The sequence below is a fragment of the Sitophilus oryzae genome, unplaced genomic scaffold (assembly GCF_002938485.1).
Source record: "Sitophilus oryzae breed Bouriz unplaced genomic scaffold, Soryzae_2.0 scaffold_1227_pilon_pilon, whole genome shotgun sequence".
In the NCBI taxonomy this organism is placed as follows: domain Eukaryota; kingdom Metazoa; phylum Arthropoda; class Insecta; order Coleoptera; family Curculionidae; genus Sitophilus; species Sitophilus oryzae.
Window position 1 is genome coordinate 133,774 of NW_022145868.1, and position 26,735 is coordinate 160,508.

Sequence of the window (26,735 nt, forward strand, 5' to 3'; positions counted from 1 at the left end):
ATATTTTATTAAATAAACATATCAGAGTTAATTAAACAAATCTGTATATTATAAAAATATATATTTTTTTTTCAAACATTACAAAAGTATTAATTTGTGCGACGTGATTGCCAATATAAAACTGTAATTTTAACGCCTAGGCATGAAAGTGAAGCACTTTTAGGCCTAAGCACAAAAGTACGAAAATATAGTCTCAAAGACATAAAGTGTCAAATTCAACAAGCCTAACCATAGTTACTCGATATGTATAATATTACAAGGCATTACTTTTAAATCTTTTTATATAATTTGCAACGATTGAAATTGTTTAAAACATTATTTGTGAACGTTTGAAACAAAATATAATGTTCTATTCGGAGTAAAAATGACTTTTTGTGACTCTTCTGTCGTAGCATCGCCACAAGTAGTATCATTTTTACTTCTATTAAAACAATATACTATTATAAAAGCATCAAGTATCCACACTTGACATATGTATTAAGTAAAAATAACGATATTGACAAAAATATTATTTTGTGAGAGTCCAACCAATGAGGAAAGATTTTTCAACCAGAGACAAACCAAAAAATGGCGATGAAATTTTATTTTAAAACTGTCCCCTGTTATATACAGTGGTGGCCAAAAGTATGGAAACTTTTTACTTTTTAAAATATCACAGAAAATATTGCTATGCTTAAACTCTCAGGAATATAAATGAACAGCTTATCAGCAAATAAAAGTATTCCAAAAATTACACAGCGAAAAAAATCTGTTTAGCAGTTTTTGTAGGAGAACAATAGATTTCAATTATGAATATTTTCTTGGTCAAAAGTATGGAAACTTAAGAAGAATGTTTATTAAAATTCAAGATAAAATAAAAATTACTAATATTTAGTGGAATATCCCTTTGAATTAATTACTTCTCTACATCTTCGTGGCATCGAATCGATCAATCTCGAACAATTTTACTGGAAATGGCCCGCCCATTCAGTTTTTAGCACTTCCCATAATTCATTTTTATTTGAAATAGAATGGCTTCGAATTTTGCTATCCAAATGGTCCCATAAATTTTCTATGGGGTTAAGATCCGGAGACTGTGAGGGCCAATCCATTAGTGGAACATTATGTTCATTTAACCAATTTTGAACAAACCGAGATTTGTGCTTGGGATCATTGTCTTGCTGGAACAACCATCTGAGTGGCATTTCTTCATCAGCATGAGGCAACATATTATTCTCCAATATGTCTTTGTACAAAAAACGGTCCATTATCCCATCAATTTTAACAAGAGGACCAACACCTGAGCGACAAAAACACCCCCATACCATTATACTCCCACCCCCATGTTTTACTGTGGGCATCTGGTACTTATGGCTGTACCGTGTACCTTTTGGTCTTCGGACATAACGTCTCCCGTCACTACCAAACAGTTGAAACTTGCTTTCGTCGCTAAACAGTATAGTATTCTATTTCTGATAAGATCAGGTGAGATGATCTTGAGCAAATTTAAAGCGGGCCATCCTATTTTTCTTTGATATTAGTGGATTCTTCACCGCAACTCTTCCAAAAAGTCCCATGTCATCCAACCTTCTTCTCACCGTGCTTGCAGACACCGATATTCCCCTTTCACCCATTTCTCGAGAAATGTCTGTGGATGTTTTTCTTGGATCTCCCATTGATATTCTCTTCATTACTTTCATTGTCCTGGTTGCACAACTTTCTTGGTCTTCCTGACTTAAAAGCTGTTGAAACGTTCCCTGTTTTATTAAATTTACGAATTATTTTCGAAACGGTGCCTTTTAAAATGTTTAAATTTTTACTTTTTTGAATTTGTTTATAACCGCTCTTGTATAATTCAACTATTTTATTTTTTAAATCCGTAGAGAAATATTTAGACTTGGGCATGGTGTTTATATTTATCTGAAGCAAATCGTACCGTTTATCAGCTTAAACTAAATAATTTTAATGTATTTATTTATGGTTTCCATACTTTTGGCCACAAGAAATCTATTGTTCTCCTACAAAAACTGCTAAACAGATTTTTTTCGCTGTGTAATTTTTGGAATACTTTTATTTGCTGATAAGCTGTTCATTTATATTTCTGAGAGTTTAAGCATAGCAATATTTTCTGTGATATTTTAAAAAGTAAAAAGTTTCCATACTTTTGGCCACCACTGTACCTTCTCGTTGGACATATTTTAGTCTTTATTTAATTATAATATGAAAGTTTTTTTTTCAAATATTGTTTTTAAATTTCAGCTGAACGAAATGATTAATTTTAGAAAATACAATCAAATATGTCTGTGGATAAAAAACATATATTGAATATTTGTTTATGTCAATGCAAGAAACAAATTATTTTTCAAAGCGTATTCGAAAATAATATTTCGTATCCATTTGGTTTTTTAATATAAATAAATATTTTCATTAATACGTTATGCACAGTTTTTATTTTATTTTTTGTAAATTTTGATATAAACCCAAAATTCGATATATGCACAAATAAATCTAGATTAAAATATGATATATATTAAAATACGTAGTTGAATTAAAACATATTTGATTATATCATTGACAAAAACTCACAGTCGAAATTAATCTAACTGGACCTTCTAGTACGAAAGAAGAGATTGAAAAGGCTATACAACTTGCGAAGAATAATAAAAGAGCTGGGCCGGATGAGATCCCAGCCAGAGATAGGGAAGCCATGGAAAGTGTGGTCGCAAACATCCATTAATGGATAAGCAGAGAAAGAAGAAGATATCATTGATAAATAAACTCGCAACTTTAATAAAGTCTGTTTAGGGAGTCAAAGGAAATTTCAACGATATCCGATATCCAAAAAATCACAGAAAATATAATTTACCGGCTTTTTAAAATTGACCCCCCAAATAGTTTTCACAAAAGGAAACACTTTTCTATTAATGGCATTTTGCGAAAAACACATTGTACCGTTTTAGAGAAAAATTAGAAAACGTTTAATTACTTAGGAAATTTGGAGAAATATGAACGGGATTAACCATTTTAGAACAAGTATTTTTTTATGAAAAATGCATTGTTCTCAAAATGTCAATAATAAAAAAGTTTTTTTTCCTCTTGTATAGACAATCCGGGGACATATTTTATATAAATTATTTGAGCGAAAATTCTTACTATATCTAGTATAAACTAGTGTAACAAGAAATAATAATTACTGCTTTTAATAAAAAGTAAGTAAGTAACAGCTATAGACTAAGTTCATTGTAATTTAATTAGAATAATTGGTCTTGCAGTCTCTAAAGTTTGCTTTTGAAATATCTCGATCACACAGTATATAAATACAGTAAATAATAAATATACAATATGATCGAATAGATACTGCAGAATAGGAGTATAAATAATAACATTTCACTTTGATTTCTACTGCATCTTTTAAAGGGCAATGAGAAAACTATTATATCGTCTTTTATTGTTTCAAATCTTTCATTATAATATATAATAGATAATAATAACAACTGTTAAAATATCGGAAAAATTCGCGAAAAAATATGCAGAAAATCAATTTTAATTAAAAAAAAAATTATAAATTAAACCATTTTTTAAATAAGTATAGTCAAGAAAATCCAACAGCTCGTTTAGATTTTTATTTTTTTCTTGTGGTATAGTTTGTTTCTCTTTGTGGTTGACCTCAATCGTTTAAAAATAAGGAAAGTAAATCTATGATATAACAATTAACATATAATTACTGTTAACTATAATGATCGCTTAACTGTATTGGAATAACGCACGAAATTATGCAACTTTCGGTATTTTAAAACTAATTAAACCATAATTTTTAACAGAGGAAAAAAATATATTTAAATTTATAAACATTAATTGGGTAGGTACAGGATTAATTAAATTTGTATCGGTAATACCACGAACTTTTTTGCTGTAAGCCACGTAAAAGGATATTTTTTAGTAGGTACCTATTTATTTTACTAAGAAATATCATACTGCACATAAAATATGTATATTTAATAAAGCTCACGAACATTTTATTTGTTAATTAAGATTATTATTACAGTTAATAAGTAAGCCTAAACAGTATTTTAATTAGTAGAATATGGTTGTCGTGCAACTGCCAAGTCAATATATTATAGAAATAAATATGTCTAATATTATTCATACTATCTATTGTACTACTTTAGCTTTTGGCCACTACGATATTATCACAGGATTTTATCCCAAAATATTAACGATAAATATTGTATTTCATTAAAAACTACCAAACCAAACCAAACTTAACATACCGATTTAAAAATTCTTAAGATGATCAATATTTATTCAGAAAATGAAAACTAATTCGCCATTTATATCTCTATATACGCTTTCAATTTACCAAATAATAATTTCAAAAACTTGTAATTACTTACATTGGCTTGAAGTATAAATAACACAGCTTTAGATTCAATCCTCCATAACACTAATATAACACCGCCACTAACGAACACAGGCAATAAAATATCCCGGTATTAAAAACCAAAGTTTCCGAAATAAAATTACCTAAATTCAACAAGCTTATTCTAAAAAACCAGCTAAAAACTGTGAAGACGCGTTCTTGTTGTTGATTGTTGTTTTTTTGTTTTCGTTGTCGCATGGCTGTCGTGGAGATCTGTCAGTCATGGCTAACTTTTCAAAATTTGTGTAGCTGCGCGCCTCGCGTCAGTGTGTAGAAAGATGCTAAGGCCGGTTCCAGACTATTATAAATATATTGATGCTTGATTTACAATAAAAAAAATGTATTTTTGATATTAATGTTGTTTAATGTTTCATATAGTTTGAGATTGACATTTTACTCTCCAAAATAGATAAAATTATTATGTCAATAATATAATTATGTTCGTAAACTATTAGAATAAATAAAAATAGACATATATTAGGTAATTTAAAATTTAATTACGCATTTTTTAAGGCAAATAATATTGAAGAATACGAATTTTTATAGGGTGAGTTGAATAAGGTTTAGATAATTAAAATTTTATTGTAATAATTGTTTATTTTAAGGAAAAATTTGAATATTAGGATCCGAAACCGAATCTTTTCTTCTTTGTTGCTTACTTCACCTTGTAAAGTGTTCTTTGTGTGGCTAAATAATAAAATCCTACAATTAAAAAGAAAATTTACTTTTAGCTCATATACCGGGTGTTTCTCAAAAGTGGCTTACTTCTATCACTTTTTTATTTTTTCAGATAATAAAACGAAATTTGTTATGTTAGTATATGACATAAATCAGGATTGATTGACGTTTTCAATTGTTTTCGGTCACTTCCTGTTTCACCGGAAATTACTACAAATATTGATTTTTAATTGGAAATCTTATAATTTTGTTAGTTATCAAGTCTCTACAGGGCGAGTCTTAAATATGTGTAAATATTTTCAGGGCTGGTAGATCTCTAAAAAAGTAACATATTTTCTCTTTACCGTTTTTCAAATAAGACCAAAATAACCAAGTTATTTTACTTTGAAAATTTCCAAAAAAATGATGTTTTTCTTAAATTTTGAGAGCCACTGGATTTTTCTTGTAAATTTTATCTACTACCTATAATATGTTGCCAAAAAATTTTCAATTTTTTTTCCAAAAAATTCCAATTTTTTTTCGCAAAAAAAACTCATAATAGTGTTTATGGAATCGAGATATACTACGCCTAAAAATATTTGCATTTATTTAAGACTCACCCTGTATATTTGAGATGTGTTAATAATGTATTTATAGAGTTCTCATTTTATTTGATGCTTTCTGATGCCTACAAGATGTGAAAAACACAAACACAACTTTATTTTAATATACCATCAAAGTTCTTTTTTTATATTTTATATGCAACTATTTTTCTGTATTTTAGTTTTTTTTCCTAGCGAAAATTGATACCAGAGAAAGTTGATAATATTTTATCCTCATATTCTACCTCTATAGTATTTATATATGCTGGTGTTTTTGCCTTACTTTCATGTATAATATGGATTTCCTGCTCATTATTATTAATTTCGCGATTATATTCCCCATCAATATTACAACAATCAATTAATTTTTCAACGAGAGCGAAAGTCGACATCATTATTATCAGAGAAAAAATTAAATATCGAGAAAACAATGAAACTCGCGAAAGAAAAATCATATTTAAATTATTGAAAGTGAACGTATGAGTAAGAGCTTTCAAGTTTGTCTTGTTTTCTATGAAAAATGACACTCATCAGAAAATATTGAACTATCACAATTTCTTTCTATTATATCCTTATTAACTATCTCGTAGTAAGCCGTGAGTAATGTATAATTATTTGATTGATTCTACGTTCAAACCACTATAAATCAACTTTATCAAACGGTTTTCTTGCTGTTCTTGGCATAATATTGTCACAACTTTTATTAGAAGATTGAAAAATTAATTTGATTAACTTTATGTTATTGCAGAATGAGAAATAGTTATTTTTTCCATAGCAACTGTTAAAATTGACTTATATCTATCAAAAATAGTAGATTAAATGATACTTTAACAGCGAGGATAGGTTAAAAACTTTATTTCTTCTCGCACGTTTTTTAACTGCTTCCATTTTTGAAAATTTTTGTATTCCTTTTCATAAGTTATTCGGGATTTAAATGGAAGTAGTTTGGATAATAAATGTTCAGATCTGGTGGACAACTTCTACTGCAGAAGATGACGGAAATTTTTAATAGATGCATTATGGAACAAAGAATACCAGAGCTATGGCAAAACGCAACAATCACTCTCATTCACAGAAAGGGTGATAACACCAGACTCGACAATTATCGTCCCATCAGCCTGCTCTCGCACTTCTACAAAATATTCACAAAGGTGCTGACAAATCGCCTGTCAAAGAAATTCGACTTCTATCAACCCCCGGAACAGGCAGGGTTTAGAAGTGGATATAATACTGTGGGTCACATTCAGGCAGTCCGCACTCTCATAGAGAAAAGCAGTGAATACAACTTCCCTATATATGTCGCCTTTGTGGATTATGAGAAGGCTTTCGACTCTATAGAGCTACACGCCATCCTCGATGCCCTACAAAATGCCAGAATAGACTACAGATACTCGGGCATAATATCATCTATTTACAAATCAGCTACAATGACTATCAAACTGGATGACATAAATATCACAAATAAAATTAAAATGGAAAGAGGAGTCCGACAGGGAGATACTATTTCCCCCAAACTTTTTACACTGGCCCTGGAGGACGTATTTAAGAAGCTGAACTGGGACAAGAAGGGTATTAAGGTAGATGGTGGGATGCTTAACCACTTGCGCCTCGCTGATGATGTCGTTGTCCTGGCCTCATCGTTGGAAGAACTTCAAACAATGCTCGAACAACTTCACCACACATCTGCGCAAGTAGGTTTAAAAATGAATTTGTCTAAAACTAAAACCCTAAATGAAAATGAAGAGCAAGTTAATGTTAATGGACAAAGGATTGAGAACGTTAAAGAGTATATATATCTAGGTTATGCCATAAAACTCGGCAAGGAAAATCAAACAACCGAAATTTCTAGAAGGATCAAACTCGGATATTAGGATTGGTAAAAAAATTTTTTTTTAATTTCACTCAAAATGAGTTACTTGGGTCATAAATGACCTAAATACAAAATATTTTCGTGGCGTCTCTCTGTCTGTCTGTCTGTCTGTCTGCCGTCTGTAACAGGATAACTCAAAAACCGCTGAACCGATTTTAACCAAATTTGGCACAAAAATATTGTGGCACCCGAGAATCTGGCCATTAGTTTTTGGTGGGAGTGGGGGGGTTGGTAAGAGGGTATGGGAGGCGGTTAAAAATTTAAAAAAATCGTAACTCCAAAATTACAGTAGCTAGCGAAACGCGGTTTTCAAATTAAGATTAGGAATAATATTTGCAACAAAATTTGTAATAACATCAAAATCAGTCAAAGTCGCAATTTTCGAGATAGGTATTAACATATTTTAGTATGGGCGGCTATACGTGCCTCCCGGCGCCAATTTTTTTTTTTAAGTTTTACCATCCTGTATCATTAAAACTATGCATTTTCGCACACATGTTTATAGGATTTTTTTCATATTTTTTTATGACCGGTGGTAATTAAAGTCTGCTATTACTCTTTGATTAAGGCAAATTAATAAAATTGTGTTTATCTCATCAAGGCGACTAAGATTGACAAAATATCAAGAGACATCTTTTAATCGGCATTAAATAGCCTACACAACTGTGCGAACAAGAGAAAAAAGTCAGTGGCGCACATATTTTTTTTAGAAATATATTTCATTTATAACCCATATGCGTCCTTGCTTAATCTGTCGATACTTTTTTAGCATTAAAGTATGTTGTAGGTATAGTAACTTTAACCCTCAAAATTTAGACTTAAAGAATTTAATCACCTGTAGATATGAATATATGAGAAATTAATCGTATTTTTACTTTTTGAGGAATTTCCCTACGAGAGATGGCATGGTTTTTTGAATAACCCTGTATAAAACTATTAACTAATAGTTATTAGCTTTTTATTAGTTTTTTAATGTTAAAATATAATAACAAATAGATTTTCTTGATTAAAAACTTTCTTCTGCTTGCATTTTTAGATTTCCCATAGCTTTATGCGTATTCTCTACAATATAAAATAAAGTAACATAAACACTGAAATTTCTACTATACAGGCAATAATTTTTTACATTTTAATAAAGCAAATATACGATAGCAGATGCTAAGTTAACTACTTTCATCTTTCCTTACATGACAGATGTTCCTTAATAAAAAATCTGCCAAACGAATGCACGAATATCTTGTATCGGTGTTTTACATTACAATCACTTACGAAAATAAGTGTATCATGTCAAGGAAATTCTGAATTTTTGGCAAAAAAAACACCAGAACACCTCATCACTGAGTGCCACAAACTTTGGTACGACTGATATTGGAGATGGAAAACTAGCCTCTGCGAAGCCGTCTCAGATACTGGCTTTTGTCAAAACCCCAAGACTGTATAACGAGTTATAACTCAAGAAAGGGGGACACACAATAGATCTGTGAGGTCGCGGTGATTAATCCCTTTCCCAAAAATATTTTACAATCTACAAGAGTCGATTTTTTAGACCCTCGTCAAGCCAGTAGGCCATTGACAATGATATGGCCGAGGACCGGGGTTCGGATTCCTCTTAAACAAAGTAGATCCCGTCCAGATTAGACTTACCAGCTAAAAAAAACTTTAACCTAAAATACTTTACCTACTTACTTTACTAAAAATATTTACATAACAAAGATGCATTGTTCTAGAACCAACCATTATCAACATAACGTTATGTTGTTCAATGAATACCCCAACAAAAAACAAATTTGTTAAACAATCTAATTATTTGTGTAACGAGGCGACTAGAGTCGAACAGCAACAAATTTGGAGAAAGTAAAATGTTTGAAAAATTACTGTAACAATGATATATAATTTTCTTCCTGACAGATAATGGGTAGGTAGTAAACCCATACTAAGAACATAAAGATTAAACTGTAATGTTGCTGTAAAATAATAAAGTAGTTTGCTTTACTTTTAGCTGGATTACTTTTTCTGCACCTATACGTAACTATTAATAAATGTCAGTTATTTTGAGGAATTTAGACGGGGACCGAACGCATGTCCGTTCGTTCGCTTTGGTTAGTCCATAGGTATATAATTCCTATATTTCATAAAGCCGTCAAGTGCGTCACATCAACGACATATGTAATACCTATTAACGGCATTTTAGTAAGCTACCGTTTAACGGCAGTTTAAGTACAGCCTTTTTTTTAATCCTAATTCAAATTACAAAAACAGGATGTTCAAATTTGTATTATTCTTAACAAATCGTAACATTCTACCATTTAAATCAATTCATATGTGGCTGTTATGTTTCGAAATATCACCATTCTTGTAGCTGCAGGTTCTTTATTGCAAGTCACTCTCTTTGACTGTCCATTCTGATTACTAATCATTTCGCGAATTAACAGCAAAATTATTTAATTACAACAAGTACACGTCGCGTAATGTTTCTTTTAGCATTTTCAATACTTTTACTAGTCTCCGTAAAATAAATATAGAACGGTGATACTAAATATGGTTTTATATAGTTTGTCACAATGTTGGATTATAATATATTCTGAATTGGCGTTAACATAAATTAACTTTATAGCGTTTCTTTAAAATTGACATTGTGGGTCAAATATATTTTGCAATTATTATATTAATACAAATCACAGATTGCTCATAACCAGCATGCCCACTTACTATAATTTGCATGAAAATCTGCTTACGTACCTAGATATCCGCTTATGATATTCTACATTCTTTTTGTATTATTCTTACTGTATTCTTGTTATGTAGCAAGAACGCTCCTGAGCTTCTTTGAAGATTCGTTTAAAAAATCAATCGAGACTGGTTCTCTGAAAAGAACAAGCCAAGCTGGCTATCTTTTCATGATATTTTGACGACGTTTCGTGCACTTCGAAACCCCATCATCAATGAATCAAATCAAAAAATATTCTGATTTAAATGAAATTTGTTATGTCGATAGACTGGACCCAGGCGAACTTGACCGTGTACTGTGACAGTATTGACGTAAGAAATGTCAAAAGTTGATGTCGTCCGATCGCCACCAAATTTGGAGGGTAAGCTATAAGAGTGACGGTGCACACGTTGCAAAGTTGGATACGACGTTTCGTTTACATCATCATCAGGGTGGGACTAAGGATTTGATATTGAAGAAAAATGTGGGTCGATTTCGGCACAATTGGGGACGGGCCACTAAATGGACGAAATTATAAGAATTTTTCTGAATTATGGGTCAATCTGAGAATGAATGGACAGAATCAGACAGACGGAAGTAAGAAAAAGTTTCAATTTTTTTAGTGATATAAAGTATAATTTAATATAAATGTACTAATATAATATTTTACCTAATACCATTTCAAACTGTTTATATGATTTACACTTCACTACTGGAGTATGTACGGAATTACGTATCAGGAAATAAGCCTTATTAAGCTCTTATATGGTATAACTGTGAGAAAATGGAAACAATGTAGGTATTTTAGAAACAGGCTGAATATATTTCAGTTAAATAGAACGGTTACTTAACGAAGATCTATTTAGTTTACACACTTGGCAAAACTGCACATTCATCTCTTGAACGACTGTACACAAACACTCGTACGTGTAGGTTTACCGTTTATATGCACATGCATATAAACATAGGTATAAGAAATTACACAATTTAAAGCGGTCATAGATGTTAAAGAAAATAGAATACCGTTTTTACAAGCTTATAAATAACTTGTAATGTTCGTATAAGTTATTTAAAATATTTAAAATCTGCTTTCCATAAATACATTTCAGTTTGGAATCTTTATCGGAAGAACAGCAAAATAGTACCATGTGAGCATCATCAGCAGATGATTAAAACTGTCAGTTTTAATCAACATCTGCTGATTCTATAATTACTAAACATTTTTATAAATATCGATACTGAATATAAAAATTATTTATTAAAACATAAAGTTGTATAAGGATGGACCACAAAAATTACAGCATGGTATCCACGAGGAGTTAAGAGACCTAGAGGAAGACCGAACCTGAGATGGAACCATGGTATTAGGAAATTAGCAGGGATAACTTGGGCCCGAACAGTCAACAATAGACAACAATGGGCCCAACTACACAAAGAATATGTGAGGGAGGCTACACCATAATTTAGAAATGGTTGAATAAGCTGAAAATGATGAAGATGAGAGGCACAGAGGAGCGCAAGGAGCGCAAAGTACTCGCGGATGACCCCCACGTGGTGGCGCATAATTTATGGAGGATATTATTCCGAGTGTTGAGCTTAGCTGCAGTTTGTGTGAGGTGCTTAACGCATTAAAGAAGTTGCAACACAGACACCTGTTTGAGGCATGGTACTTCTGATGCGTGTCAAATACTCGTCAGCGAGTAATGGCAGTAACTATTATATTAGATAGTCGTAGACCATAATAATTATATTTAATCAGTTATTAAAAATATCTGAATTATATCAAACTGTTTCGCTTGAACTATACTTTTCCACTTCATTCAGATTTTAAAAATCCGAAATTTAGAAACAGCAATTCGAAATGACTAACACAACATATCGAGCACCAAACCAAGAAAAATGCGTTATTATACATTGATAAGCAATTTTCATGTGGCGCATTGGAGTGCATTAACAATTTAGCAACGGTGCCGGAGTGATTGTATCTATTTAATTATTACGGTCAAATCAACCGGTCGGCAAATAGTTGTTTTGTACAAATTGGCAGGATAAATAATAATAATAGTTCTGAATTATTTAGATAAATAATTTTGAAATCGAATAAACGGGTTTCTCTGGTTGTGGTCGAATTTGAAATAATTATTGTCTATGCACGCCCGTATGTTACTATAAATCTAACGAATATGGAATTCGATTTAAATTATTGATAAAGTTTATATATCTTATGGGTTAACTATATAAAATGTTAATTTAAATAAAAAAAAATATTATTGAGAATAATTTTCGTATTGCTACATGATTAACAGGTTTTGATTTTACTTTAAGAAATTTTATTACATTTTGGGCAGTGTCTTAACATTTATTTATATAAAGGGTTCGTCTCAAAAGTGACACTTTTTAAGTTGTTACTTTTTTATTTTTTACGATAAAAAAAACCTGATTTGGTATGTTAGTATATGACATAAATTAGGATTGATTGGACGTATTCAATTCAGTTGTTTTTGGTTACTTCCTCTTTCACCAGAAATTACTACAACTTTTGATTTTTAAATGACACACTCGGTATTTTTTTACTTTATTCGATAGAAAATGACACTCTCAATAGAATGACATATCATATGTCAACTTTTGTTCTTTTCGCATATGGTTTATTTGAAATTATAACATGCGGTTCATAACGACAATTTGACTCGAAATACCAAGTGTGTGGTATCAAATTATTCGTAAAAAAATGCTTTTTCCAATTTTTTTTCCTTTGACGACCAAATCTATTTTTCCAAGGCTCCTTGATTAAAAATTAGTGTTTTTAACAAAACCATGGTACTCTAAATTGAAATTTAAAATACGATTTTTTAAGCGAGTATGTCAAAAGTTGACATGATACGTGATTCAGAGTATTATTTTCTATCGAATAAAGTAAAAAAATTATCTGTCATTTCCGGTGACACAGGAAGTGACCGAAAACAACTGAATACGTCAATCAATCCTGATTTATGTCATATACTAACATACCAAATCTCGTTTTTTTATCTAAAAAAATAAAAAAAATAAATAATTAAAGAAATAGGGGTGAGCCACTTTTGAGAAACACCCTGTATATCCTCCAGGGCCTTTAAAAAAGAATGTTGATGATAGCAGCTCCAAGAACATCGGATTTAAAATCTGATGACGTCATCTTGTAGAACAAAAAAGTAGCAATGACAATGTGAGATTTATTTTGCTATATCTGTATCCACATATAAGCAAATCAATGACTAAAGAATCCAAGGACAAATAACACCCGAGAGCAAATTGTGCCGATGTCACCAAACAATGCCGTGGCACATATTTTTCTTAACCTAGCTGTTTATGCAATATTTATATTTTTTGATAATTGTTTTGACTACGTCTATGGTGCATCATACTAATTAATTACGAAAAAAACGTATTAAAATGTTAACAAAAGGTACAAAACTAGTATCGACGTATAGCACATATCAAGTACATATAGATGTTAATTGAAATTGAAGAATAATTATCGAATTCAATAAGAAAACGCTAAAAAGTTGGAGTGGACTGTTTATTTAGGTAAATAAACAGTCTTTCATAGGTATGAAACGTAACTCCTGGCTCTTTCTTATCGCTGCTGCTTTTACACTTGAAAGCTGAACAACTAATCACCATTGTAATAAAGTTTATACAAAGTTTACTACACACAAACTATTAAAAATCGCTAAAATCGTCGCTGGTGACCAAATGATGACTCATTGTTTGCCACCAAAACAAAAAAAAAGGTCACAAATTCTGCTGCAGCCCGTATAGGGGCGTTACATGTCCTTATATTCTTTAGTCATTGAAGTAAATACATTTGTAGAGAAATGCCAACTTGAAAAAGAAAATATATAAAAAGCAACAGAATTATTTACAACAGCTTTTTATCAAATGTAGTAAAATAATTTTCTTTTTTTTTCAGATGTCTTGTTCATAAGACCCGTGAATTTTAACTTTAGAGAAGGATAGAACAAATATGGTGCCATATCTACTGACAATCGGTCTATTTACGTTATTGAAATTCAGTGCTGCCATTCAGGATCAAGACTGGCAACCCCTAATACACGGAGACTACTTCGGTGACGCAATAGGTCACTACCATGGAGGCGGAGGAGGATATGGATTTCCAGATCATGGGTGAGTAGACAAAATGATTCATTTAATATGTTAACTTATCTACTTTATCTGGATTATAACGTTAGCATTCTACAAACAGCCGAACTCACAGCTATTTTCACGCTCTTATTCAAATTCACAGTATGCCACCGGTTGAAGCATTAATACTATCTGATTCACTTAGTTCCCTGAACAGTATTGCTTTTTTAATCTCCAAAAATTCTCTAACCCGCAACATTCGATGTCTTGTAGATGAACTTATTGAAAGAAATGTCAATATTAACCTCATGTGGATTCCTGGACACTCTAACATTGCTGGTAATAACATAGCGAACAAACTGGCTAACGAGGGAACGCTCTTACAGAATATTGAAGGAACTCCATCTGTTGTGGATTTAAGAAATTTTCACAAAAAAGTGTTTCTCGGTATACTTCAGAATTAATAAACTTAGTACTAATAAACTTAGATCACTTCTTCATTTGTATAGAAACACATATTCTCTTGAACATGACCTTTCTGTAAAGTTGTAATAACCCTCACAGAACACTCATAACTCACCAACTCCTCTATCATCAGAAACGAACCCCCTCCGAAATGCACCTTACGTAATAACTTAATGTCAATGAAACATTATCCGTTTTGAATGTTCACCGAATGGTTATCGTCTTGGCGCATTCAGTGATGAGGTGTTCTGGTGTTTCCCCATTTTCCCACAGAATTTGCATTCACCTTTGTATCTTAGCTTCAATTTACTGAGGTGTTCGTTGAGGAGACAGTTCCTGTTAAAAACCCCGTCACAATCCAAAGATCCTTCTCACTTAAATGGAGGAAAATCTTTGATTTTTCTCGGTCGTAAGTTCTTGAGTGTGGCAAAAAGGTATGTGGAAGGTTCGCTCAAGATCTAAAAAAGTGGGTGTAAAAAATGTCAATAACCTCGTAAATCTAAATCAGTGCGATGAGGAAGATATGTCAAATAAATTACGTAATGAATGAAAAGCCAAAGAACAAACATATTTTAAATAGATTCAAAGCGACTTTTCCGAAAGTCTTTCCATTATTAAAGTTGACGAAGTTCGAAAGTTGAGCAATATTTAAGCAGCGTTAGACTAGATTCTGTATTATTGAGGTGAAAGGTGTTGCAGTTTCATTTAATGGAGTGAGAAATGTACGTTTCTCTTATCTGAGCTAGACATCATTATCTGATACGTAGTGTAATCCTCGTTCGAAATGTACAAGTATATTTATTTTCGTGATATTTAACAAAACGTTCATAGTAATCACCACGAAAATTTACTTTATTTGCATAATAAAGTCTAATGATTCCTATTGTATTTTAACTGCTTATTTACGGTTTATTATTAGAGGCAATTTATTAATCAGCAATAGAAATTTATTTTAATAACATTTTACTCTCGATTTTTATTATTTTCGTGTTTAGGATCAAGTGATATAAATATGATACATTTCTTAGCTACAACTATTGAAATACAAAAGTTGTTCCCATTAATATAATATTGAAATCGTGGCTTTGTCAAATATTTTAGTTTTTTGCTAGTGCAGTTATTGAAACTATAAAACACCCAGGTACGAGGTTTGTGTGATGTAACGCAGTTTCGTGTAGTAAAAATTAAGTGAAAAAGAACTCGAACTGGGCGCCGCATTGTGTTCTGGCAATATCCAATGTTAATAAAATTGTTGAAAACATGTTAACGCGTAAAGGAGGGCGTTATTACGTGGTTGTTGGGTGCAATAACATTCAATAACTCAACTTTCCCGAATATTTGAATCTCTCGAATCAATATTTTATGGCTTCACAGCTTCTCAAACTAATTTGATCAAAAGCAAAAATGGATTCAAGCAATTCGACGAGACAATTAAGTGAGTAAACAAAATTTTTAAAAAAATTCAAAAAAAAGCCCATTTTATAATCAAAAAAATTAAATAGACATATACAGTCTGACAAACGGAACTAATACCAAAAGGTATAAATAAAACTTTATAAAAAAAAGATTGGACAACTTATAGCTGAGGCACAACTGAGGGTTTTTCACAAAAGACTTGCATAGAATATTGAAGGAAAGAGAAGTTAAGAGCCTAAACAATTCTATTTTACATATACACATTTTACATTTTCTACATATACTGTCAAAGATATAATGTTAAATCAATCGTATGTCATAATATAAACAACACTAAAAAATGCAATATCTTGGGACTTAAAAATTTGACGTCTTTTTCTTTCAAGGCTTTCAGTTCTGTCCTGTTCCATCCTACACTATATTTAATCGGCTTCCTCGGGTGTAAAAGTAATTAAAACAAGTAGCTGAGGTAGATACGAAATATTATATTGCTATTATCCGCTTTATTTCCTTTTCTTTCTCTTTGTATTAGAGTAGAAAGTAAATTAGCTTTCAAGGATACGAAATCTTTAGCCGGGATTTTGCAAAAATGTGCAACCGTTTTTTTACGCGGATATATACCTTAATTGAGGTAAAAAATCGACAACAATAATGAAAACTATTCATTTTTGTGTTGTAAAAATAGACCGTATGGAAATTGATGTCGAAATTTTTGAACGAACAGTGTGAGAATTTATTCATTTTAGTTAAACATAAAGTAGCTGATTATATTGAGGTTTTATTTTATTTCATATCTTACTTTTACGTTCATATTTTACGTCAATTAGTGATTCAGATCTAATACAATGCAAATATTATTATTCCGTAACACCTTTAAATCATTAAAATAGGAACAATAACCGTAAATCACAACATTAATTAAGAAATCATTCATAATAATTAATGAACTAGTTTTCTATGAGAAATATTATTAAATATCTCATTAGTGTTTATTTATTTTATGATTTTTGCCTTTCTAGGAAACAAAAGTATTAATATACGTTAAAGCAAAAAATCCAGTGAAGCAATTGTAGTTTCATTATGTTAACTAAGTAATGCAGCATCAAAGAAGCACTTAAAGAAGAAGACAAAAAGTATTACGTATTATAGGTACTGTTCATTACTAGCCACGAAAGTGTTAAGATGTGGGATGGAGTGATGCGGGAAACACTGTAACCTCTAAGGTCTATTGTGTTTATCTCCTTCTATGTCTGTACCCAGTCTTCAATCTCTGTACCCTGAACCAGCTTATGCAGGTTCTTCATAGAACGAGAGCATATCTCCTTCGTTTCTAGCCTTCCTTTCTGAAATGGAGAGTATCAGTGGCATACTATGTGCTCTACTGTTTCAGGATCGTAGAGTCTGCAGCTAAGATTTTCGTGGAAAACACAGGTTGAGCTTGTTCAGGTAGCTCTTGACAGACATATCTTCTGTCAAGGAATCTGCTATAATCCGTACTTTATTCTTTATTAGTATTGGCAGTTCTTTTGTGGTTTTAGAATTAGATACTTGAATGTAGGTATTACTATGTCTATATCCCTGTCTGTTTGTCCAGTGATCATGTCCTGATTTTCCCTGATCAAGAGATTTAGTGTACTACGGGTTATACATTTGAGTAGGTACTCCCAGTACTGGCTCTGGATCAAAATAGTATTCCTATGATCCTTGCCTTGCCAATTCGTTGAATTTTTCGTTGCCTTGAATGCCGCAGAAAGAAACAGAATAATTTAATTCTGTTCCTTCCTGTTAGAGTGCCAAGTTAATCTAGGTTAAAACTACTATAAGTATAATTGTTTACATTATTAGATTATTTATTGACGTTAAATCAGCAATAGAAACAAAGAAAATTGTTTTCTATTGTTGGCTATGCGGGTTATCCCTACTAATTTCATGGTCCCATCTTAGGTCTGGTCTTCTTCTAGGTCTCTTAATTTCACGTGGGTACCATGCCTTAATTTTTGTGGTCCATCTGTTGTTGGTTCTTCTTGCAATTACTTGAGGAATTTGATTCTGTGAATAACATCTATTACCTGAGTCTTCTGAGTATGTGAGCATGGTATGACCTGCAGTTTCCTGATGATGTCCATTTAAGGTAACCAGGTTTCGCATGCATTAGGTCATGGCTGGTAGTACATATTGATCGAATGTTTTCTTCTTTAGATAAAGGGACATTCTAAATTTGAATATGATTGAGTTTCTTCCATAATATGTACTCCAGTACAGTAAGATACATAAATACTATTAAATCGACTGTGTAAATCATAATATGTTAATTAACAAATTGCAATACTATGGATTCAGGGGAGTGCCATTCGAATGGCTTAAGTCATATCTTTGCAACAGAAGGCAGCTTGTGAGGATTGATACGTCTATGTCTTCTTGTAAGCCTATAGAATATAAAATGTGGTGTCCCACAGGGTTCAGTACTTGGCCCTATTTTGTTTCTCGTGTTTATCAACGACATTGCAATTCTAGACATTGGCGGTAAAATCTGCCTCTTTGCTGACGATACTAGTTTCACTTGGAGCGGCCCAGATGTTACGGTACTATATAATACTATATCCAGTGACTTACGCACCATTAAATCTTGGTGCGATTCTAATCTCCTATACTTCAACCTTTCAAAAACTAAAGTTTTGTCATATAAAAGTACTATACAACCTTTTGTACTTAATAACACCACTATTGACGTCGTGGACTCTGTGAAATTTTTAGGACTTGTTGTAGACAACTCGTTAAAATGGGACTTGCACATCGAAGCTATATCAAAGAAACTAAGCGCTGCCTGTTTTGCGCTAAGATCAGTTTTTAAGAAACTTAACTTATCAATCTCTAGAATAGTCTATTATGCCCTTTTTGAGTCGTATCTTCGTTATGCCCTTCCATTTTGGGGTACTTGCTGCGCGACAAAATTTGATCGTATTTTCAAACTTCAAAAGAGAGAGCAGTTTGATATTTATTGGGACTGAACAGTATAGAACTCACTGCCAGAATTTCTTTAAAAATTTCAAAATACTGATTCTTCCTTATTCATTTTTGAATCCGTTTGCTTAATTCGCAAGCACATATCTGCCATTCCCGGAAGGCCATCTTACGGCTCAAAGGCTCAATACTGTGCAATGCCAAAAAATGTACAATCATCTGCCTTTGAATATCAAGTCACTTTCATTCTTTCCCGCCTTTCGCAAAGCTCTGAAATCATACTTTAATAATAAGCGTTGTTTATTATTATTTTATTGAATAATAATATAAAATATAACAAGTATATTAGAGTGAAGTATAAGCAGGTGCCCTTGTATACACTTTGCAACCAGCAGCCACTGTACATTATTGCATATTTCTCATTTATCAATTTTCTTAATTACTTTTCCATGCATAAAACGGAACGAATTCCAGCGGCTCGCGCGCTAATTCTAACATTAATTGACGCCAGCCTATTACAAAACAGCTATGCGAATTATTTTTAGCATAATTAAGCACCGACCAGTCAGATGTAAAGATATCTGTCGGTTTATTTCAATGATCTTGATGCGTTTTGAAGATACAATGTCAACGTCAGTTCATTTATTTGTTTTATTCTTAAATATACATAAGAAAATTCTTGAAAAAAGAGTTTGAAGGACTTGGAGATATTATATTTTTTTTTAAGTCGTAGTCGTAGTGTTTCTAAACAATTTTGTGGTATTTTTATTGTATTTTAAATAGAAGGGGGTCCCACTTGGACAGCTACTTGGAATTCAATATCCTGCCTTTTTAAACAGTCCGGTTTAAACCAGTTTAATTCAAGTTTAAACTTGGAAGTTGAATCCTCCATAGATTCTTCTCTTTGTCAACCCCAAGAACACGCCTATGAGGTTTTTTTCACGAAAAACATTTTTTAAAAATTCGAAATTTTTTTTAGTTTTTAGTTAAAAAACATAATTTCTTGATAATATGGCAATATAGGTAGTACAATTTACAAGAAAGAAAATCCAGAAAAGATCCAGTGTTTCTCAAAATTTGAGCAAAAAATTATTTTTTTTTTGGAAATTTTCAAAGTAAAATAACTCCGTTATTTTGGACTTATTTGAAAAACGATAAAGAGAAAATATGTTTCTTTTATCGAGATCTACCACCCCTTAAAATACTTACACTTATTTCTGGGACACCCTGTATAGAGGGTGGCTCATACACATCGGTTGATTATACGAAAACGGAAAGATGGAGAAACAAAATATTTTATGGGTATACGTGGGGAGGCAATGTGCACAATTTAAAATTATTTTGAAATATACAGGGTGTTTCAGAACTAAGATCCATACCAAAGTTATATTTTCTCTTATGGAACACCCGGTATTTTATTTCATTTTTGGATTCTTGAGTCCAAAAAAAGGTATTTATTATAAGGGCTAAGTACGTTTATAAAATTTATCAACACCCTATACATTACTTTTCAAAATTAATTCTTGTGCTGAGTTTAAAGGCAGAGAAATAAACTAAAAAAAAATATTGCTTCCTTCAATTTATACAGGGGTACCAAAAATTGGTGATCTAATTTAAATATTTATTTTACATAAAAGTCGACATTTGATTATGGACATTATTATTTAGAAAAATGGCAGTATCTGCTGGCGGAACGAATGGATATGTTACTAGTGATTTTATTTTGTGAGGAAAATTGCTTCTTGGCCTCAAGGGCTTATGCTCAAAAATATCCAAATAAGAATCCGCCTGATAAGCGTTCCTTCGATAAAGTACTTGTCCTATTTCTCAACATGAAAGTGTGGAAAATATCTGTAAATAAACAAATGTAGTTTCACAGATTCAAAAAATGCCTTAATCAGACTGTTACATTTTAATGACAATTTTTGACTCTGTATAACTTAAATAGGTCAGTGATTTTTCTGCTAGTCTGCATTTTTTACAAAATAAAAAAAAGGAAAACAACTTGTGAAGTGCAGAGGACAAGGAGTCGGAAGTTCATTAAAAATCAGAAACTCGATTACAAATCGAAGAATTCGCAGAGAATGGAAAGTGAGCAGGGATCGATTTCGTTTCGTCGGAGTTAATTAAATCAAGAAACTCTCTGTCGTCTTTTGTTAATTTTAATTGGAAGCCTTGTCAACGACTGAAGTTTTTTTTATCATTAGAGAAAATGAATAAAAGACAAGACATAATGCAAAGAAAGAAATATTTTGAAAGAAAACTGTATTTTGTACACTCAGATGCAAAAAAACGCAACAGAAAAAATTTTGGTCTAGTTTTTTAAAATGTTATATTTTTTTATTTTTAGCCCTACGAGGATGGTCTGAAAAGTTTCCGATATCAACGTGAAGATGGCAGCACAGTAGATAAAAGCTAGTGAATTTTCATTGTTCATCTGTTCACCAAAGTTTCAGCCATTTTGGATGCGCAGTTGTTACGTAACAGTCGTTTGAGTGAGTTGATGTCAGTGTTTTTGTGAAAATGGATAAAATCGAGTATCGAGCTGTCATTAAATATCTGGTTTTGAAAGGCAATACGCCTACACAAATTAGACATGAGTTGGATTCTGTGTATGGGGACTCTGCACCATCATTTACCACAGTGAAATTTTGGGCAGCTGAATTTAAACGTGGCCGTATGAGCTTGGGAGACGATGAACGTTCGGGACGTCCAAAAACTGCAACTACCGACGATAACATCGCCAAAGTTCACCAAATGGTGCTAGACGACCGCCGAATTAAAGTGAGAGAGATAACAGAGGTCATGAACATATCAAAAGAACGTGTTTGTCACATATTAAATCAAGATTTAGGCATGAGAAAGCTGTCCGCGTGTTGGATGCCGCGTTTGCTCACGTTCGACCAAAAGCGTGTTCGTATGAACATTTCCAACGCTATGTTGGCGCAGTTTAGGTGCAATAAATCCGAGATTTTGGCGTCGATTAATTACTGTAGATGAAACTTGGATACATCACTATACACCAGAAACAAAAATACAGTCCAAACAGTGGACAGCAAAGGGAGAACCGGCTCCAAAAAAGCAAAAACTGTTATTTAGGCTGGGAAAGTGATGGCGCCTGTTTTTTGGGATAGTCATGGAGTTATTTTAATTGATTGATAAAACCATCACAGGAGCATACTACGCATCATTACTTGACAAGTTAAAAGCAGAAAAACGGCCACATTTACAGAAAAAAAAAATTCTGTTTCGCCAAGATAACGCACAGTCTCAACCTCAGCAGTTGCCAGAGCGAAAATCCACGGATTACGGTTTGAACTGCTTGACCATCCGCCTTACTCACCAGATCTAGCCCCTAGCGACTTGTTTTTGTTCCATCATTTAAAAATTGCGCTCGGAGGACAGAGATTTTCGTGAAATGAAGAGGCATCACCTTCGTGAACCACAATTTTGCAGAGAAAAACGCCGAGTACTCTTTGGACGGGTTACAGAGATGGGAGCATCGCTGGGAAAAGTGTGTAGAGTTACAAAAGAACTATGTTAAAAAATAAAAAAAAATATTCAGAAAAAATGTCTTGTATGTTTGTTAGGTCGGAAAATTTTCAGACCACCCGGGTATTTTCATAATTTTTTTTAGCAACCTAGTATAGTAGTATAATAAATAATAACATTAATTCATAAACTCTTAGTATTTGGCTTATTATACAGGGTTAATTGAGAGTTGTTTTTTAGTCTATCTTTAAAACGCCCTGTGCAATAATTTCGTTAGGAAATTTTTTTGAAACGTTATTTTTCGGTCAGAACCGAATATTTTGTTTTTTAACTCATATCAACACATGCCTTGGTTAATTTTAACCAAGGCATGTGATGATATGAAAACACACTTTCTGGTAATTTTTGCAACTTTTTAAAATGAGTGGAAGGGGTTGAAATAAACTACCCCTATCATTCTTGTTAACGAAATTTAAAGAAAAATCTTATCAAACACATGCAAAAAAATTAATTTTTTGGATAGTTTAGTTTGTTTAGAAACTTTTTTATCTCTTGTATTTTTTTGATTAAACTCACCGATTTGAAATTAAAAAATAAAATGTAAAACATTACATGCCAGGACAAAAAACATTTTCTGATAAAGAATCTAGTGGGCTGCTGTAATTTTTTTAGGAAAAAATCTAGTCGGCCGCTGTTACTTTTTAGGATGTTCTTAATATTATTTTATTTGACATTACTCTACTGCAATACGTTATTATCTAGATGATTATTATTATCGTTATTATCACTAGATTCTTAATCTAAAAATGTTTTTTGTCCTGACATGTAATGCTTTACATTTTATTTTTTAATTACCAATCGGTGAGTTTTATCAAAAAAACACAAGAGATAAAAAAGTTTCTAAACAAACTAAACTATCCAAATTAATTTTTTTGCATGTTTTTCCGCCATCTTTGTACCGCGATATCTCCCTAATGGTTGACTTTTGACCCAACGTTTATAAAGCAAACTACCCTTTATTTTGAACAAGGAATCACCCCCTAAAGTTTTTCGCATTTGTTTTGAAACACCCTGTATAAATCTATCAACTTTAATTCATAAACTCTTAGTATTTGGCTTATTATACAGTGTTAATTGAGAGTTGTTTTTTAGTCTATCTTTAAAACGCCCTGTGCAATAATTTCGTTAGGAAATTTTTTTGAAAAGTTATTTTTCGGTCAGAACCGAATATTTTGTTTTTTAACTCATATCAATACATGCCTTGGTTAATTTTAACCAAGGCATGTGATGATAATCATTACGTTGATTAACATTTTGCAACTTTTTCAATTATATCGTTACTTTTTGATGTTATTCTTCATAATGACAAGGTGGCGATTGGTGATTATTGTTGTCTACGATTGAATATGGTTCTTAGTGTTGAAGATTGTGCAAAAGTCATTGATCTTGTTGAAGGTGACCGAAATTATGAATATTCTCTTGGTCTTTGACGAAGAATGGGAAAAGATAATACAATATATTTGCAGCCTCATTAAGAGTTGCAGCAATCGACGTCCTACAAACAGTTATAGCAGCCGGGGGAGGCAGTACAAACTATTAGAGTGTGTTTTACAAGTGTTTTGTTTGTTTGTACACTTAGATATAACAGTTATTTCTTTAATATCATTAGTTCTGTTAGTCTTACTAATGTTTATTCAAACGAAGCCAGTATCGTTACTTCTTAACGTTTTTTAAATTTTAATTTAGAGTTTTAACCAGTGTTGATATGTGATTTCGACAATTGGCACCAAAACCACCTCGTGATATTAAAAAATAACATCATAAAATAATGGTAGTTGAAAAAATTCCAAATTATTGGTGGCAAGTTTATTTCGCTCTTAAAAATTAACCAAGGCATGTGTTGACATGAACCAGAAAGGAAAATGCTCAGGAGACATGGTTCTGATCGAATAATAATGTTTTAGGAAAAATAACGCACGAAATTATTGCATAGGGTGTTTTAAAGTTAAGGTAAAAAAACAACCCTTCAATTAATTCTGATAAACCTAATACTAAATTTTATAAAAAATGAGTTTATGAATTCAAGTTGATAGATTTAATATACAATTTGCTAAAAAATTCATGAAAATAGGGCTACAGACTAATCAGTCTGTCAGCCTGTCTTCCTTTAAAAAATGAAAAAGTCCCTTTTGGTTAAGGAATAGAGTATTTATATTGCCATCACTTTTTTAAAATTAAATGCTCTAACTTAGACTATTCTTATTTTTAGATATTCTTCTGAAGTTGATGGTCCTGGCGACCAGTGCGCCCTCTATAAAGTAGGATTTACCCAAGACTTGTACTTCCAGTACATCCGATACAAAACCTCATTACCAGATTTGAAAGAATTCACTCTGTGCTACTGGGCAAAGTTCACCAATCACAGCAATGACCACCCCATCTTCAGTTATGCAGGTAAAGTAACATGTCCCAAAAAATACAATTAATTTTAACTTCTTCAAATTTTCAAAAGAAAATCATCTACTGCCACATTGTTTATTGTTGCTGATAGTTGCTATCAAATATATATAAAGTGCATGCTATGTAAAAAACATTATTGAGAATAGCTGAAAGTTTTCTATCAACTATATGATCTGATGCCAATAAATTAACAAACATATATTTTCAATGCACAAATAGAAGTGAATGTGTTAATGCATTTACAACACATCATTCTACATAAATATGGAGATGTGTGATAAAACAGTCTCATTATGTCTATTAAAGCAAGCTGTCAATTATAAATTAGCTCATTTGTTTGACTAAATAACACTTAAATTGTTATTGATGATTTAGATAGTAAATTTGATATAAAATGTCTAGAAATGAGTATTATTTATTCACATCAAGAGTGTCTGTCATAATTTAAGTAAACTACTTTCTAATAATGAGTTAAAAATTAATTTTATTTATTTGATGTAACCGGGCGTCTTGAAAGTGGCTCACCCCTATAACTTTTTTATTTTTTCAGATAAAAAAACCACATTTGGTTTGTTAGTATATGACATAAATTAGGATTGATTGACGTATCCAATTGTTTTTGGTCACTTCCTGTTTCACCGGAAATGACTACAACTTTTGATTTTTAAATGGCACCCTCGGTATATTTCTACTTTATTCGATAGAAAATGACACTCTCAATAGAATATGCAAAATTTAGATGCAAAAAGTCATTTCCGGTGAAACAGGAAATGACCAAAAACAATTGAATACGTCAATAAATCCTAATTTATGTCATATACTAACAAACTAAAATCTCGTTTTTTATTTGAAAAAAATAAAAAAGTTATAGGGGTGAGCCAGTTTTAAGACGCACCCGGTATATACAGCACTATAATGTTAAAATACCATACCATCGAAAAAAAAAACGGCGTCAGAGATGGTTTAGAAACGAAAATTGCTGTAATTTTGTATGTATTGATTTGGTTTGGTTTGGTCATTTTCAAGCCAACTGTACCCCGTTTTTCATCATAGTACTTATTTGATTACATTGAGTGACATGGTACCTGTTAAAATTGAGAACTGTTCTTACTTGTTTTATCAAAAAAAAGAAGAATAAGGCTAAAATATATTTTTGCTTAATTTTCGAAATTCAAATTAAATCTCTTTAAACTGCTTCAATTAGTTCCTTATTTTCCTGACATACATTTGCAAATGAGTTATAGCCCGAGCAAATCCTACGAAGTTTAAACTTGTTTGAAAGTAAATATCGACCGTTTCGTGGTGATAAATCAATTTGGAAACATCGAAACAAACTAACCGTAGAAAACTACGAGTGTATACATTTTGCCAGGAAATTTACGACGGCTAAGATATTTTAATTTTGTTGTCAAAAAGCCGACAGAAATGGCTGATTCTATTTTAACTGTGATTTTGTATGTCTTGTAAACAGTTTATTCTTCTGGTCGTACATTATTAATCACTTCTTCTTCTTCTCTTACGCTAATTGAAACTACTAACTAATTTATTCCACTAATTGCGAGATTCTGAATTAAGCTTTAT

At 31.8% G+C, this 26,735-nt stretch overlaps 2 protein-coding genes across 16 annotated transcripts in view; one reads left to right on the plus strand and one right to left on the minus strand.

The window, feature by feature from the left end:
• The window catches only part of LOC115874105 (coiled-coil domain-containing protein CG32809), a 278,991-nt gene that overhangs the window by 133,766 nt on the left and 118,490 nt on the right, over nucleotides 1–26,735 (minus strand). The gene's annotated exons all lie outside the window — the stretch shown is intronic.
• The window catches only part of LOC115874107, a 36,755-nt gene that overhangs the window by 2,301 nt on the left and 7,719 nt on the right, over nucleotides 1–26,735 (plus strand). The window contains exons 2-3 of the mRNA XM_030889196.1: nucleotides 14,188–14,402; nucleotides 24,964–25,148. Coding sequence (XP_030745056.1) covers nucleotides 14,242–14,402; nucleotides 24,964–25,148 — 346 coding nt within the window. The 5' untranslated portion in view covers nucleotides 14,188–14,241. The remainder of the gene's footprint in view (nucleotides 1–14,187; nucleotides 14,403–24,963; nucleotides 25,149–26,735) is intronic.